This window comes from Anthonomus grandis, chromosome 5, assembly GCF_022605725.1.
Source record: "Anthonomus grandis grandis chromosome 5, icAntGran1.3, whole genome shotgun sequence".
NCBI classification, from domain to species: domain Eukaryota; kingdom Metazoa; phylum Arthropoda; class Insecta; order Coleoptera; family Curculionidae; genus Anthonomus; species Anthonomus grandis.
In genome coordinates this window covers 30,411,302-30,426,839 of record NC_065550.1, presented here as the reverse complement: position 1 = coordinate 30,426,839, position 15,538 = coordinate 30,411,302, and the positions used below count along the sequence as shown (strand labels likewise).

The window sequence follows — 15,538 nt, the reverse complement described above, 5'->3', positions numbered from 1 at the left end:
GTAGGCACTGCTAGACCTATTGAATATAGCAGGTCTGGTGAATCTACAGAAGCAGTCAGAAGGTTATACAAATTTTTTAAATCCCGTTGTTCCCGACGAACAACAAGAGGAGGAAGACAAAACAGCTCATACAGAACCCTGTAATCATAATGGTAGTTGTCAACAGGATCAATTTTGGATTTAAATGCCAGGTATTTCAGCATTCTCCGTTGCACCTGTTCCAACCTGTGAATATAGCAGGCATAATGAGGACTCCAGACTGAGGAGGCATACTCCAACAAAGGTCTGATCAATGTACAGTAGAGCATGCGGATAGCAGGGGTATTTGTAAAATCTCTTGTGCATCTCTTGACAAAACCTATTATTTTAAGGGCTTTTGTTACTATCTCAGATATATGAAAGCTAAATGTAAGAGATGAGTCGAATATGACTCCAAGGTCCCTGATTGTTGTCACATTCGACAAGGGTCTATTGCACAAGGAATATGCGAATGTTGTGGTATTTCTACGCTTGGAGAAGCAAATACTATAGCACTTGGCTGGATTCAAATCCATGCAGTTCTGAACACACCACTCTTCCAGTCTGGAAAGATCTGACTGTAGATTGACACAGTCATTAAGAGAGGAGATAGCTAGAAAACATTTCAGGTCGTCTGCAAAACATAAGAATCTGGAATATTTAAAACATGAGTGGATGTCGTTCATAAAAACATTAAAAAGAAGCGGCCCCAAATGTGATCCTTGAGGAACACCTGAGGGAACGCTTAGCTCATAGGACATGAAGCCATTGACCCTTACAATTTGGGACCTATCTGATAGGTAGCTGCGAAACCATCTCAAGAAATTTCCCCCTACACCCGCGGCTCCAAGCTTACTCAAAAGTATCTCATGATTGACTCTGTCGAACGCCTTCGAAAAGTCGGTATAGATAGTGTGAACCTCGCCACCCCTATCCAAGACGCTCGCCAGATAGTCTGCATAAGTCAATAGATTAAGCTCTGTTGATCTCCTGGTCTTAAAGCCAAACTGCTCTGATATAATGGTAGGACCCAAAAATGATGTAAGATGTTGTGTTACAATTTTCTCGAATAGTTTTGGAATAGCGTTTAAGTTGCACACTGGTCTATAGTTGCTTACGTCGCCCTTGTTTCCTGCTTTATGTATAGGGGTCAAGTAGCTTGTCTTCCAAAAATCAGGGAAGACTCCCAATTCTAATGATTTATTGAATAAAATAAAAAGTGGATGAGACAGAACAAAACTGCATGATTTAAGGATGGAGGGTGGTATGCCATCTGGCCCTGGACCCTTATTGGTGTTCAAGCTGCAAATTTCATTGTATATTGTAGAAATATTTATGTGAAAATTGCTTATGTTGATATTATTGAAGGATAAAGATTCAGGTACAGGGTAGTTTTTGGTTGAATAAACTGTTTTGAAGTAATCAGCAAAGAGATCAGGTAGGGCAGGACCAAGAAGGCAATGCTTATCATTATAGAGCATTTCTGAAGGTAGATCATTTCCTAGTCTTCTAGAGTTTACATAAGACCAGAACTTCTTTATGTTACTGTGATCAACTAAATTTCGTTCTGATTCGGAAACATATTGTTCAAAACAGACTTTTGCAAGTAATTTACACTCTGATCTTAAGCTTGAGAAGGTAATATAATCATCTCTGGAACCCGAATCTTTGAAAACTTTATGTGCCTGTTTCTTTGAAATTACCAAATTTTTAAGAGCTGGAGAAAACCACTTTGGAAAGTGCCCGCGAGACACCCGTTTTAAAGGTACAGCAATATGTATAACTGAATAAAGTATATCATAAAAAATATTTAACATAATATCTAGGGAATCCTGTTGAAGTACATAATTCCAATTAACCTGTCCAAGAAGTTCATTAATTAAATAAAAATTTGCTGAATTATAATCATAATAATATTGATTGTTAAATCTACCTGGATGATTAGTATGTCCTCTCGAAACAGTAATGGATGTAAGGAGGGGTGGATGGTAATTGTCCTGTGGAACCAGAGCATCATCAGCCGCCGTGACCTCTGCAGACAAGGTACTCTCACAAAAAATCAGATCCAGTGTATTCCCCAGGTGGTTTGGAATATTATTCAATTGGTATAGATTGTGGAAACTACATAAGTCTGACATCACTTCTGTGGACTCGACTTCCAGAGGGCAAGCACCCAGTGCACTGGTCGCTTGAGAACAAAAGTTGTCTGATGACCAAATTGCTTTTGGCAGATTGAAGTCCCCGAACAGTAGTAATGGGCACTCCTGATTCCCAGAGAATGAATCGATCTCTTGGCTGAGCATGTTGTACTTTTCTGAAGGTGATTTTGGAGGGAAATAAATACAGCCCACTATGAACTTTCCTAGCCCAGAGCCTACACTAACAAATAGCAGTTCAAGGTCTGTTGACAAGTTTATTACAGCACTAGATAGTTCCTTTGAGATCGCCACCAATACTCCACCACCTCTTGAGGAGGTGCTAGATTTTGCACTTCTGTCAGTCCTAAAGACATTGTACTTATCCAAACCAAGCTCTGCATCCGATATATCAGCCGAGAGCCAGGTTTCACTTAGTAAAATTATGGAGTAGCAATTAGAGATAATGTTACTCTGGAGAACTGACAACTTAGTTCTCAATCCTCGAACATTCTGGTAGTAAATATCTAGGTTTTGCTGTCTATGGGATGGTTGCTTTGTTGTAGAAGGCCCGTTTATTAGTTTTTTTTCTTAAAAATGTATGGGGTACCATTACGATACCTAATGGATACATTTTCACCCTGGGCTCTCCGGCTACTAAGCTCAACTGACAATTTCTTTTCAGCATCCCTCTGCTTCATGGTGAGATCAAAGTTCAAGAAAACATTCTTTCCTTTAAGTTTAAAGCGATTCCTGACAAGATTCATGACATCATCTGGTGATTTGAGAGATATCCTTAAAGCCCGAGCCTGATTTGCGTTAGGTTTACCAATCCGAGAAAAGTGTAACACCTCTGGGGGATTTTCAGTGAGATGTTTAAATAGTTCTTCGACCTTTTTCTTGTCCTCACCCTCAGGTAAATTAAAGAGCATTAGATTCTTTGATCTCTTCTGCCGCTCCTGCCATTCCAGGATAACTTCTTCCTCTGGAGCTTGGCTTGTAATTGGTTGTGCAGAACTATTTGAATTATCCTTAGCTGCATTCTTTAAGCCTTCTATTTCCGTTTTAACTAGAGATTTGATGTCCTCAAGACTTGCTGAAAATTGGGATTTCATTGTTTTTAGGTCATTCGAAAAAGACCTCATAAGATTGGCTGAATCCAAAATTCCCTGTGTACTACTTTTTAATTCGGTAAATTCAATCTCAAGAGCTGTGACACGGTTAACTAGTTGCATGGTTTCATTTAATTTTGGCAAGCACAATTTGCATATATAAGGCATAACTCGGCTGCTCATGACGATGGCCCGAAGTTCAGTGGTACTAATTCCTGAACATTTCCTGCATAAAATCTTCTTACAAAAATCACATGGGTAGCCAAAAACATCGTTTGAATTTTTTGGCTCTTTCAGCACACAATCCTGAGAGCAGGAGGAACATATGTTAGACATTATAAGTTATGAAGAAAGATTCAGATTCGCCAAATAACGTAGGAAAATGAAAATAACGTAGATCATGCAAAAATTGGTACATGCGAAAACTGCGCGTAAGTTCGTCCGTTGGTCTTTTTATCAGTGCATTCCTTTTTTTTTTGTTGGAATTGCAGTAAATTTCAAAGAGCAAATGATTTCAGCAATTGACTAAAAATAGTAGCAAATAAAGTGTTATAAAAAATATCAATTTTTGAATATATGTAACAAAATACATTTAAAGGTAGAAATCGAAATATTGAGCCAAAAGTAATCACTACAACAGCAACTTCCGGATTCCAAAGAATTTATGTAGATTTAGTAGGACCGCTACAACCAGATTCGAGTGACAATAAATACGTTTTGACCTTACAATGCAATCTTAGCAAATTTGTAGAGTGTTATGTTATAGAAAATAAGGAGGCAAAAACAGTTGCCACCTCATTTGTTGAAAATTTTATATTAAGATACGGAATTCCCGAAGAGGTAGTATCCGACCAAAGAACGGAGTTTATAGCGTCTATTTTTAAGGAAACTTGTAAAATATTGCAAATCAAGCAATTAAATTCGACTGCTTATCACCATCAGACTATAGGGTCCTTAGAAAATTCGCATAAAACGTTAGGCGCATACTTACGTATACAAATAGCGAAAAACCCGGAAAGTTGGAGTACTTAAATACCTTTTTGGTGTTTTTCGTACAATAATAGCGTGCACAGCGAAACTCAATACACGCCGTATGAACTCGCTTTTGGCAAGTCAGCAAGGTTACCATTAAATATTTTAAATAAAGTCGATCCGGTATATAATTTCGATGATTATCCGATAGAGTTAAGATATAGGCTACAACAATCATGGAAAGATGGCCAGAATAACTTGTTGTCATCAAAATTGATAGAAGAGAGAAATATGATGTAAATAGTAGAATAGTTAGTTATAAGGAAGGTGAAAAAGTGCTCTTAAAAAATAATTCAGGTGCGAAGATGGACGCTCTTTATAATGGACCGTATACAGTGATAAAATAAGAATCGCCCAATATTTTATTAAATATTAATAACAAGTCAGTTTTAGTACACAAAAATAGAGTTAAGAAGTACCATAGTAAAAAAAAAAATATGTAATTTTTTTTCATTTCCCTGGGGAATTGAGGTGTAATATGTATGACATAATTATTGTTTAATCTTTAATTAAGGAATGTTGTCCAAGGTATGTAGGTTAGTATGGTGTTCTAGATTGTCAAGGCAACACCAATATATTTATAATTTATATTATGCTTATTACATAAAAAACAGCACGTAGACGCTGCGTAGTTAAGGTTACTAGTTTAGGATTAATGTAGACGTAAGGCAGTTGTAAGTCAGATGCTAATAAATGTATAGCAAAAACCACTCTAAAGTCTTCGATTTACGATGAACCTTTTCCCAACATGACAAGGGACACACTGATCCAACATAGTGAAATCAAGGGACCAAAGGATTATGCAAAGTAACATTATGCATAATAACGTAAAAAAACGCAATTAATTTAATAATTAATATAGCACAAAAGAAGAAAGTACCTATTCGATCTACCCTTAGTAGTCGTAGTGACGGTTCATAGGATGTGACGCAAAGGAAACACTCTAATTAGCCCTGTTGTATCAGGGGGATAGACGTGACGCGTCGTATTTTATATGTAGTTAGCTTACAAATTACTTAGTGCTTGATGTTTCACTACTGGTTCGATAGGTACCGCACACAATGTCGTCAAATTTCTGTCCAAATAGCTTATCCCTCTTGTCCCGAGGGGTCCATAAGGTAAAAATTCAGAAATTGAAGGGACACAAAGTCAGGACTCCTTTTGCTCTTGTGATCTCCATCTTCTCTAATAAGTCAAGCTTCTTTCCCTTGGGGCACTCATGAAGGATTTTTACATTTTCCTGGATGGAAGGATAGTGTTTTGAGGACAATAAATGAAGATTTCGGTATCTTTGTGTTTATTATATTCTCTTAAGTGTTCCTGCACTCTCGTTTTTATTTTCCTTCCAGACTGACCAATGTAAACGGCATTACAGTCCCCGCAGTTAAGGGAGTAGACTCCCGATTGGGATAAGGGTTCTCTTTTATCTTTAATGTTTACGAGCTTATTAAATAATGTGTTTGAAGTTTTAAATGATATCTGTAAATTAAAGCTTTTAAAAAATTTTGCCAATCGGGAGGAGATACTACCAAGTGAGGCAATGAAATCTAGAATTTTTAATGCTGGTGTTATGGATTAAATTATAGGAGAGCTTGTACTTATTATAAAATTTGAAATAAATTTTATTAATTATACTTAATGGAAACCCATTATTTACTGCAATCTGTTTAATTGTAGCTAACTCTTTTTGAAAGGCGCTTGTTGATAATGGTATTTTGAATAACCGGTAGAAGAAGGAGTTGAATGCAGCAAATTTATGAAAATACGGGGAATTAGAATCAAACTGGATAATGTTGTCCGTCGAGGAAGGTTTTCTATAAATATCAAAGCTGATTTTGTTGTTATCTCTAGTCAGCAAAAGGTCTAAAAAAGGAAGCTTACCGTTTTTTTCTTTTTCTAAGGTAAAAGTTATGTTAGGATGTAGAGAGTTTAAAAAATACAAAAAACTATCCAGTCTGAGTTCATCCCCACTCCAGGCCAAACAGACATCATCCACATACCGTTTGTAAAAAACAATGTCCTTGGCAAAGGTACTGCACATTATCTTACTTTCCAGGTTATGCATAAAAATCTCACTCAAAAACGGGGGCAGACAAGAGCCCATCGCCAACCCATTGGTCTGTTTGAAGAAACAGTCGTTAAATTTAAAAAAGTTTTGGTCGAGAACAATCGATAATAAAAAAATTAGGTTGTCTATAATTAGTTTAGGTAAGGACGTTTTATTTAACAAATTCAAGACAAGATCAACGCAATCCTTGGGAGGTATACTTGGAAAGAGGTGGCTCCATAAGGTAGTAATGCAAGTAATGCAAGGTTTAAGGTTTATAAGAGCGTGTGAGTAAGAGAGTAAGTCTAAATGTAAAAGTTAATATTTAAATAATGTACCAAAAAAGGCGTGTTAATTAAATTTAGAAAAAGAAACCGAAAGCAGTAAGTTAGAAATAAATGAGAGAGAACAAAACAGATACGATTTAAAGAACATCGAAACACTGATATAAAAATGAACCGATTAGATGATTATACTACTGTTGTTGTTTTACTTCTAGGTTGTCATCAGACCTTCGTGAGTCGTCCTGGTGGCCCTATGAACGGCACCTTCAACGGCCCCGAGTTTATAAATCTGCACGGGCTCACCGTCAGTTGCGTCTACACGTTCTTGGGCGGACCGGGCCAGAGGGTGCAGATCACCTTCGACACTTTCAGGTTGAGGGGCACACCACCAGAGTGAGTTTAACTTTCGATTGAAAAAAAATAAATAAATAAAACAATCTTCAACGTGGTTTAAGCCGGTTAAAATGGTTTTTATTGCTATGGGAGAGGGGCTGTCGAGAGGGCTAGTTTGACGTTATATATGCACCCCTAGATAATGTTAAACTTAGACTGTTATTAAACATGTTGTAAAATATTTATATAGCTATACCATAGATCTAAGAAAATCATTATATAAATGCTAATCCTTTACCGAAATAATGACCTATTGTAAAATGTGTGAAGTCGGTCATGCGGTCTGGGTTATCCAGGAAAATTACACCATTTAAAATGTTTTTATTGTTTTTATTTTATTTTTAAATTATAAATGATATATGAGATTATTTCCTTTTGTTATGTTTAATTTTGGTTCTTTGGTCAGTATTATAAATTTCAGAGCAATGTTCGTAGAATATTAAAGAGAGGTATAACTTAATAATTTTTGATGTTTATACTACTCTTCTAGAACCTAGTTTTTCAAAATAATAATGCAATAAAGGAAGCAGCAGATTTGATAAAAATACCAGTGAGTTACAGTGTGAAAAATCATTAGTCAACCAAAAGTTCCAAAGAGGAAGAGGAAAAATTCCTTTACTTTTAAGAAACATGACTCGAACGATGATAAAAACACGAACGAACTATAAGGAGAAAAATATCTTTCTACTTATAACTTTCTTTCTACTTATAACAAAACATATAATACAAAACTATTGCATAGCGGTTCATGGTACCCTATGCGCGTGTAACTGGTGACATGCGTCTTGTACCTTAGACCCAAAACAATAGGTAGACGCAATAATAAGTTATTTGTTTAATTTGTTTTTTTAATAACACACATTAATCATGTGCTAAACCTATGTTTTGCAATTCAATCACACAAGTACTTCCACTCTTCTCCTTCAACCCGTCCGCACAAAAAATGCACTCATCTGCCACAAGAGTTGCACGTACACCACTCTTCTTCACTTTTGTCACTACTTTAGGAAAAGTAGTCTAGGCTTAATTCTTTATAAAAAATCCACTGTTTTCATCCTCAGTTGATACACGAGACATCACCTAAGAGTCCATGGAGTCAACTTCTTTCATAAATTTACTTGGCGCATCAGTAGCAAATTCCTCCTGGTTGTCTCCCTCCTTTCCTCTTATTCTTTTTACGATCTGAAGCGGCTGAACGTTTTCCAGGGTAAAGAATGTCTTTGTCTTATGTCAGATGAAAGCGTAGGCGAGGAACAACGTTAAGGACCAAAAATCTGAAGATTCATCAGTAACTGGATGTAAAGCTCAAGACGTAGATGTCACAGAATAACGAACACCATGACGAACCTACAGCTGAACGCCGATCAGGAGGGCTGGATTTAACTTTGTGAGTGGTACAAATCCCTTTAGAGTTTGCAGACCTATAAGTCACGTAGGAATAAAGGAAATCATCGGCAGTAAAGATGTCTTCATTGAACGGGATCCTAAATTTCGAAATTCAGACAAGATATTACCAGATATGCTATTTCCAAGGCCCCTGCAACGTTGTATATATCAAAGGTTTTGCCTTTGTTGTGGAGAAGCCAAGGGTTTAAGGGCTTGGTTGTAATAGTTTTTCAAAGGTCCGTAGACAGAGAGGTCTACAACCGGTGTGAGATATGTGGGAAAAATGCAATAATTACAATACTTGCATTAGAATTTCATAAACGATTTTTCGTTTGTCCTACTGGTCCAACAAAAAGCATCCTTTATTTAAAATGGACTCGTGAAAAGATCAACATACGAGGCAACAAATTACAGACTCCATTCACTGCACTAATACCATCGCACTGCGTATCTTCTTTACACTTTTTGGAGCAACTACATATTCTAGATTGTCCCTGAACTTTGCTCAGCACTGTTTCGTCTAGGTTTCAAATCTTATCTGGGGCCATATTTTCTATGCACCTCTTTAATATTGTTGTGAAAAACGTTAGTGTTGTTAAAACTTAATAGTCCTATAGTTGGAACCTTTGGTGTGACACTCAAATCTTCAAGTGTTTCGCTAACATGAGTCAAAAATGAGTCATTCAGTAGCCGCTCGTTTTCGAATTGAAATTTTTTTTTATCATGTCATCCATTCTTCGGCGATCTCATAATCATTCCAAGTGTCTGGTATGTTTTTAGTATTAACTTTTGCAAATTTAGAAACTAACGTTCTGACATCCTTCTTTGTTAAACCATTTTAGCTATAATTTAAATTGAATATTGTAAGCAACCTTTCCAAAGATTTAAAGTATGACTTTCTTTCCCGAGGCAGATGCTGTTAGGACAAACTTTCTTTCTAAAATTAAGATTTTTTAGTGCAAGCTACTAACTATTTTTTATTCCAGTTTAAAACATTTTATAACGTTCACAGCTGTCTTGGTAAGACGCAGTACATACGGATAGAATTTTTTCAAATTATAGAGAAAACTCATACAATTGGGATTAAAGGCACTGCGATGTTTAAAAATAGACTATCTTTCACATGTGTTATGGCATATCATTATCTCTAATAAATTATTGGCATAAATTCCAATATTAACTCTTTGTCGTCCATAAGGGATCAGTAAGATTTTAATCTTTGACATGAAGTATTAGGCTCTTCATCTGTAAATACTTTCTTCACAGCTTAATTGGTTGAGTAGTGCCATTCGGTTTTCCGTATTTCTTAAGTTTGATAGCTGCCTAGTAAACGTTGACCTGCTTGTATTAAACACTTTTGCCGATTATCTGTTGGTAATTTTTTTTCAGGACCATCTAAACTCACAGTCTTAAGTGCTTGTTTTAGCGAACCTTCGTCCACTGACTTCTTTTTACGGTCCAAGCTACACCAGTTCCCCTCTATTTATTTTGTATTGCACTGTATATATTTATGAACTAAAATCTATAATATAATAACTATATAATTTTATTTTATAAAAATAAACTGTATACATCATTTGTAGACAGATACATATACATTTTTTTCAATAATAATAAATATAGTAGCATCACGAGACGAGTCGGTCCCCTGGCACCATTTTATGGAAGCCTGATCTTATCAGTACCTAATATTAATGACTTTCTTAGATGTATGATTATACTGTACACGTATATTTTTATATATAGTTATTTCATTGGCTGTTCTCAATTTATTGCTTGAGAGCAGCTGTAGTACGTAGTTAATGTTGGTTCAATAAGTGTTTGTTCAACCACATGCATCCGGACTATATCATATTCCCCCCTCTCTTCCTAAAAAAACTAAACGTGGCTTTGACGTCCGCCATTTTGAATTGTCATATTACAACAAGTGACGGATGAAAAATCCGACATGACAGATGGGCGCCATCTTTGAAAATTAAAATAACAGTCTATTTATTCTAGGTGGAAGAACAGATCATTTGTTTCTCTGTAAGCAAACCTCGCCCTATTGATTATTTTGTATATTTATAATAAATAAAAGACCTTTATTATTATTCTATAATATTGCCACGCCCAGGCCAAGTCGTATTTAGGTCAAAAAGTGACAGATGAAGGAGTTGAGGAAGGGGGAGAGAGGCGCGCGCATTTGATTTGAATTGAATCAGTTATTGAACCAGAATACAAAATCAGTTATTGAGAGTTCTGACTTGACCATTTTTGTGTTTTTTTTGTGTTGCCTGCTGCATTTATCAGTGGAGCTGCAGTCGGGGACCTCCCTACGTGAGTAAATTTATACCATTTTATTTCATTTATTTTTTTGTTTTGTTTTTTTTTCTTCATTTCATGTGCTTCGGTTTGGTTTGCATGTAGGTCCCTCTCTTTCTCATGCTGGTTTGATTAATTTAACTTTCTTGGTTTTTTTTTGTTTCTAAATTAAATTCTAGCTCTAGACGGCGTTCTTGTACAATATCGCGTTGCTCAGCTTTATGCTTTTTAGGTACTGCACGTTTTAGTTACACTTAAAAAAAAATTGTTATTTAGAGTGACACCACTGCGTGAATAAAAGATGCGCATTCTTGTACTCAATAAAGTAGTTATTGCAGCATTGTTAAATTATCTTTACTACAAAAGTACGCATCTCTTACTCGCGTAGCGATATCACTTAAACTCAGTTACCGTAATAAAGGTTGTAAATAGATTATAGTGCACAGCTTTAAATATAACAACTTCATTTATAATAACTATCACTACCCATACCATTGTCATTTGTCACTGTCACAATTGACAAACAACTAATATCATATACTCGCTCCGGCGTTGCCAGTTTTGAACAACCAATCGTCAATTCTGGCAACGCCGAAGAACAGAGTAAAACGGGATATACGATCATTCCTATTATACTAGTGGTGGTTATTGACATATGAAAAACTTCATTATTCTCTTCAGATGTGTGCACGAATATATGGACATCTATTCAGAGGTGACCCAGCCGGACCTGGGGTCGTTGGTGGACTCCCCCTTTGGGGGAAGGTTCTGCGGACCCATCACCCCCCGCACCAGGGTGTCCCTCTATCGCGCCCTCGCGTTCTCCTTCCATTCGGACAAAAATTCTTCGGTTCCGGATCTGTTTGCTGGCCGATATGCCTTTATCAACGACTGTAAGTAAATCCCTCAAATACTTTAGGGACTTTGTCATGTCGTACTTGAGTCTTTAAGTAAATAAAACACTATTAATTCACAGACAGTTTAATAATTAGAAACTTCTCATTTTTAACACATGTGAATTCAACCTCACCTACTATAATAATTGACACTTGTCATTACATATATGAGTATCGAGCGTACGATACTAATGGTGAATTTACATGGCTTAGTAACGGAATAACTAACTCATGACAGACTTTAGGGTCAATTTGAAAGATTAAAAAGAAAAATATGTATTTCTTCTCTTTGCCGTTTTTTCGGGAACTTTAAATTTGATTTCCTGGCTCAACTTTTCATAGTGCAAAAAATTATAGAATAAAAGATGTAAATAATAAAACTGTATAATTTACCTTGGGGAAGTGAGCCTTTATAATCAACGGAGGCAAAGTTAAAAGGCGACAAAGTTACGAAAAAAATAAAATACTGGAAAAGAATATTCAAACAATTATTTTGATGACTTTGGCACCCTGTAGCTTTGTCCTCAATTGTACAACGGCATCCTGGGGCCAGTAAATTGCAGAGAATTTATTTTTTGAACAGAGAATTTATTTTTTGAATAATAAATTTTTCTGTACTACTTACGATTTACCACGTTAACCTGCATTTGGCACACGGATGCAATACAAGGAATTTTTTTACCAGACCGTGTGATCCACATACGTGTCATGACAATTATATAATCATACAGAAAAATGAACCTCTTGGCCTGGTAAACTAGTAATCATAGTTAGCGTATTTTAATATACTTATCCAACCTTGACGTTTTTCCAAATTAGTTTTGCAGTTTTCCCGTGTCATGTTCCTAATCCAAATTACTATAGTTTGCTCAAATTATTCAATTAACTTATTTATATATCAAATTAACTTTGTGGGTCATGTGTAAGTAAACCTTGTGTATTTTGTAGTATAAAAATTTGTGTATTTTTATTTATAGCATATGAGAGTTTTTGTTTGATATATAGAACACAAAAGCTTGGACATATTTATCAACAAATTATATTTTATCCACACGAACAAACTCATTATTTAATTTAGTCTAATATCAGTTACGTTGAGTTCTGACAATCTTTTTAAATATTACAATATACCTAAGCTAGTATAACTGCCTGATGATCTAAGGACCAAAATAATTGAAGCATAATAATACAAAAATGATTTGATATATATTTTTTTTTATGGTAAACACAAGTACAAGGGGAAAGTCCTATGTCACTCTTGGAGTGGTGCTTGCGCGAAGATATTTGTGGGCATTTATCTTGAATCGCTGCAGGTTGTATGCGTCAGGAAATATGTGAGGTGGAAGCCCGTTTCACAAAGAAGATGTTCTCCAGATGAATGAGTCCCGATACAGCGACGTCCTTGGGGTAGGCAGGTGGACTCAATGTTGATGAGCCGCAACTGCTAGACGCGTCCTTCTTGCCGGAACAGCCCTGGGTGGAATCAGGCCTGCCAGCTCAGAGGAGCACTTACCGTGATAATAACGGTAGAATAAACAGAGATCAGCCACCTTTCTCCTGTGCTCCAGACTCTCCAGACTCTTTGTCAGTTCTGGTTTGTCGATAAGACGAATAGCTCTCTTCTGTATAGAATCCAACAGCTTTGGTGCAGAGCTCCAGACATGCGAGCAATACTCGAGGGAAGGGCGTATTTGAGCCTTATAAAGAGTCAGCAGGTGTTCTGGTGTATACAGTTTTTTCGTTTTGAAAAGCACTCCGAGTTTTTTGGAAGCCGCCCTGGCGATCTCGGCAACGTGGTCATGCCAGGATACACTGTTGGTGACTTCGACTCCTAGAAGATGTAAAGATGATTTCATTGGCAATGTTTTCCCTGCCATAACCAGCTCCGGGCCACCAAGGTTAGTCTTCATCGTAAATACTGCAGCCTGCGTTTTTTTAGCGTTAAAATTGACTAGATTGTTACCGCCCCACTCCAAGATTGCTTTAATATCGTTGTTGGTTGAAGCTACTTGTTGCTGCCTAAGATTCTGAGAAGTTGCGGCTGTCGTTGGTTTGGCGGACTTAAATGTGGAAATAAGTGTGCTATCGTCCGCAAAGCTGTAGATTGGATTGACAGTGGTTCCTAGCAAATCGTTGATATATATTAAGAAAAGGGTGGGGGATAGAATGCATCCTTGAAGGACTCCAGCGTTAATGTTAAATTTGTCGGAGAGGTGTCCATCGACGGCTACTTGGATTGTTCGTTGTTCAAGAAAACTTTTGATCCAATTCAATAATGAGTTTTGTACGCCGATTGAGGAGAGCTTGGTTAGTAGTCCCTCATGCCACACTCTGTCAAATGCCTTGGAAATGTTAAGAGCGACTGAGCGGGACTTGCCGTGCTTCTCCATGGCCTCCGTCCACAACTGTGTGTGACGTAAGCCAGAAGATCGCCGGTGGATCTGAGCTTTCGGAAGCCGTATTGATGTTCGCTGATTAGTCCAGATGATTCCAGATATCTTAACAGTTGTTGTTTGACTGCTTTCTCCATAATCTTCGATATTACTGGAACTAGTGCAATCGGGCGGTAATTGGAGGGCATCGTCTTTTTACCCTTTTTGGGTACAGCTTGCACTCGAGCAGTTTTCCAGCTTGTTGGAAATTGGCCCTGCTTATACGATGCCGTGAACAGTCTACATAAGAGAGGAGTCAATTCGTCTGCACAACGTTTTAGTATTAGGGCTGGAATTCCATCGGGTCCATTTTTTCATCAGTTCCAATTTTATTTATAATTCGTTGGGGAAACGAAATTTCTCCCATCGATGATTTCACCCTTGGCAAATATGGCAGTGTTTTGCCTTGCGAGTACAGAGTAGAATTGGACGCGAAGAGTCTACCCGCAGTAAGTTGGCTTTTTCCCTTGCTGTTACCGTGATATAACCATCATCTGCTGTTAGGGGTGGCAAGGCCGACTTAGCAAAACCTTGACTAATGGCTTTCGATACCGACCAGAAAGATCTTGTTCCATTTGGGCAGTTTAGCAATTTGTTTTTGATCCTGTTGTTGTGACTCTCTTTGCATTCATCAATAATTCGCTTGCAGCTATTTCTGGAGGTTAAAAAGTTCCTCCAATTTTCGGTGGAAGGATGTTGACGCCATTTGCGATATGCTGCGTTTTTAGTGTTTACTGCCTTTTTGCAATTCAGGTTGAACCATTGCTTGTTGTTTGATCCGCATTTAGTAGAAAAAGGGATATAAGCTTCCATTCCTGCCAAGATCGTCTCTGTAATTTGGTTTGCACATTCTGAGATGTTATTGGTTCTAAAGCAGACTTCTTTCCAAGGGAATGAGCGATAAAATTCCCGAAGATGGTTCCACTTTGCTGATTTATAGTGCCATACCTTCCGCGGCATCGGAGGATCAATTTGTGGTCCGATGTTCCTAGGGGGGCATGTACTGATACAGTGTACGAGTCAGGGTCTGAAGCCAAGACCAGATCTAGGAGACTCGCGAACTCGCCGTCTCGATCGGGGATTCTGGTAGGTTCCTCTACAAGCTGCGTAAGCCCGCATATGGTGGCAAATAGCTCAGCTTCTCGTCCTTCATCGTCGTTCTTGTTGCAGAAGCGCAGCCAGTTGATATTGTGAACGTTAAAATCACCCATGACGATGATTTCTGCGCTTGGGTAGTTAGATATGCTTATGGAACTCTCTCCAATCGTGGTACAGTAAAAACTTTCTTCAAATAAAGTGGCCGCCTGAGAAAAATTTCAGTATACTCAGTGTAATTTATTTATTTATTTACATGAAACTATTTTACAGGCAATAAACCCAATAATGCCGTAGATAAATAGTAAAAATTGTACAGATAATTACGTTATAGCTTGATTATACATATATACAAAAAAACTGAAGGCTACAAAATAAAATAAAATACAAAATTAAACCGACTA

At 37.1% G+C, this 15,538-nt stretch overlaps 1 protein-coding gene across 3 annotated transcripts in view; it reads left to right on the top strand.

The window, feature by feature from the left end:
* Window positions 1–15,538, top strand: part of LOC126735886 (cubilin) — a 145,697-nt gene that overhangs the window by 91,344 nt on the left and 38,815 nt on the right. For 2 of the 3 annotated variants that reach the window (XR_007660535.1, XM_050439983.1), the window contains exons 5-7: window positions 6,844–7,021; window positions 10,700–10,726; window positions 11,393–11,604. Coding sequence is in view for 2 of the 3 variants with exons in the window: in XM_050439983.1 (XP_050295940.1) it covers window positions 6,844–7,021; window positions 10,700–10,726; window positions 11,393–11,604 (417 nt within the window). In the remaining variant the exon portion in view is untranslated. The remainder of the gene's footprint in view (window positions 1–6,843; window positions 7,022–10,699; window positions 10,727–11,392; window positions 11,605–15,538) is intronic. The other variant, XM_050439984.1, reaches the window with a different exon arrangement.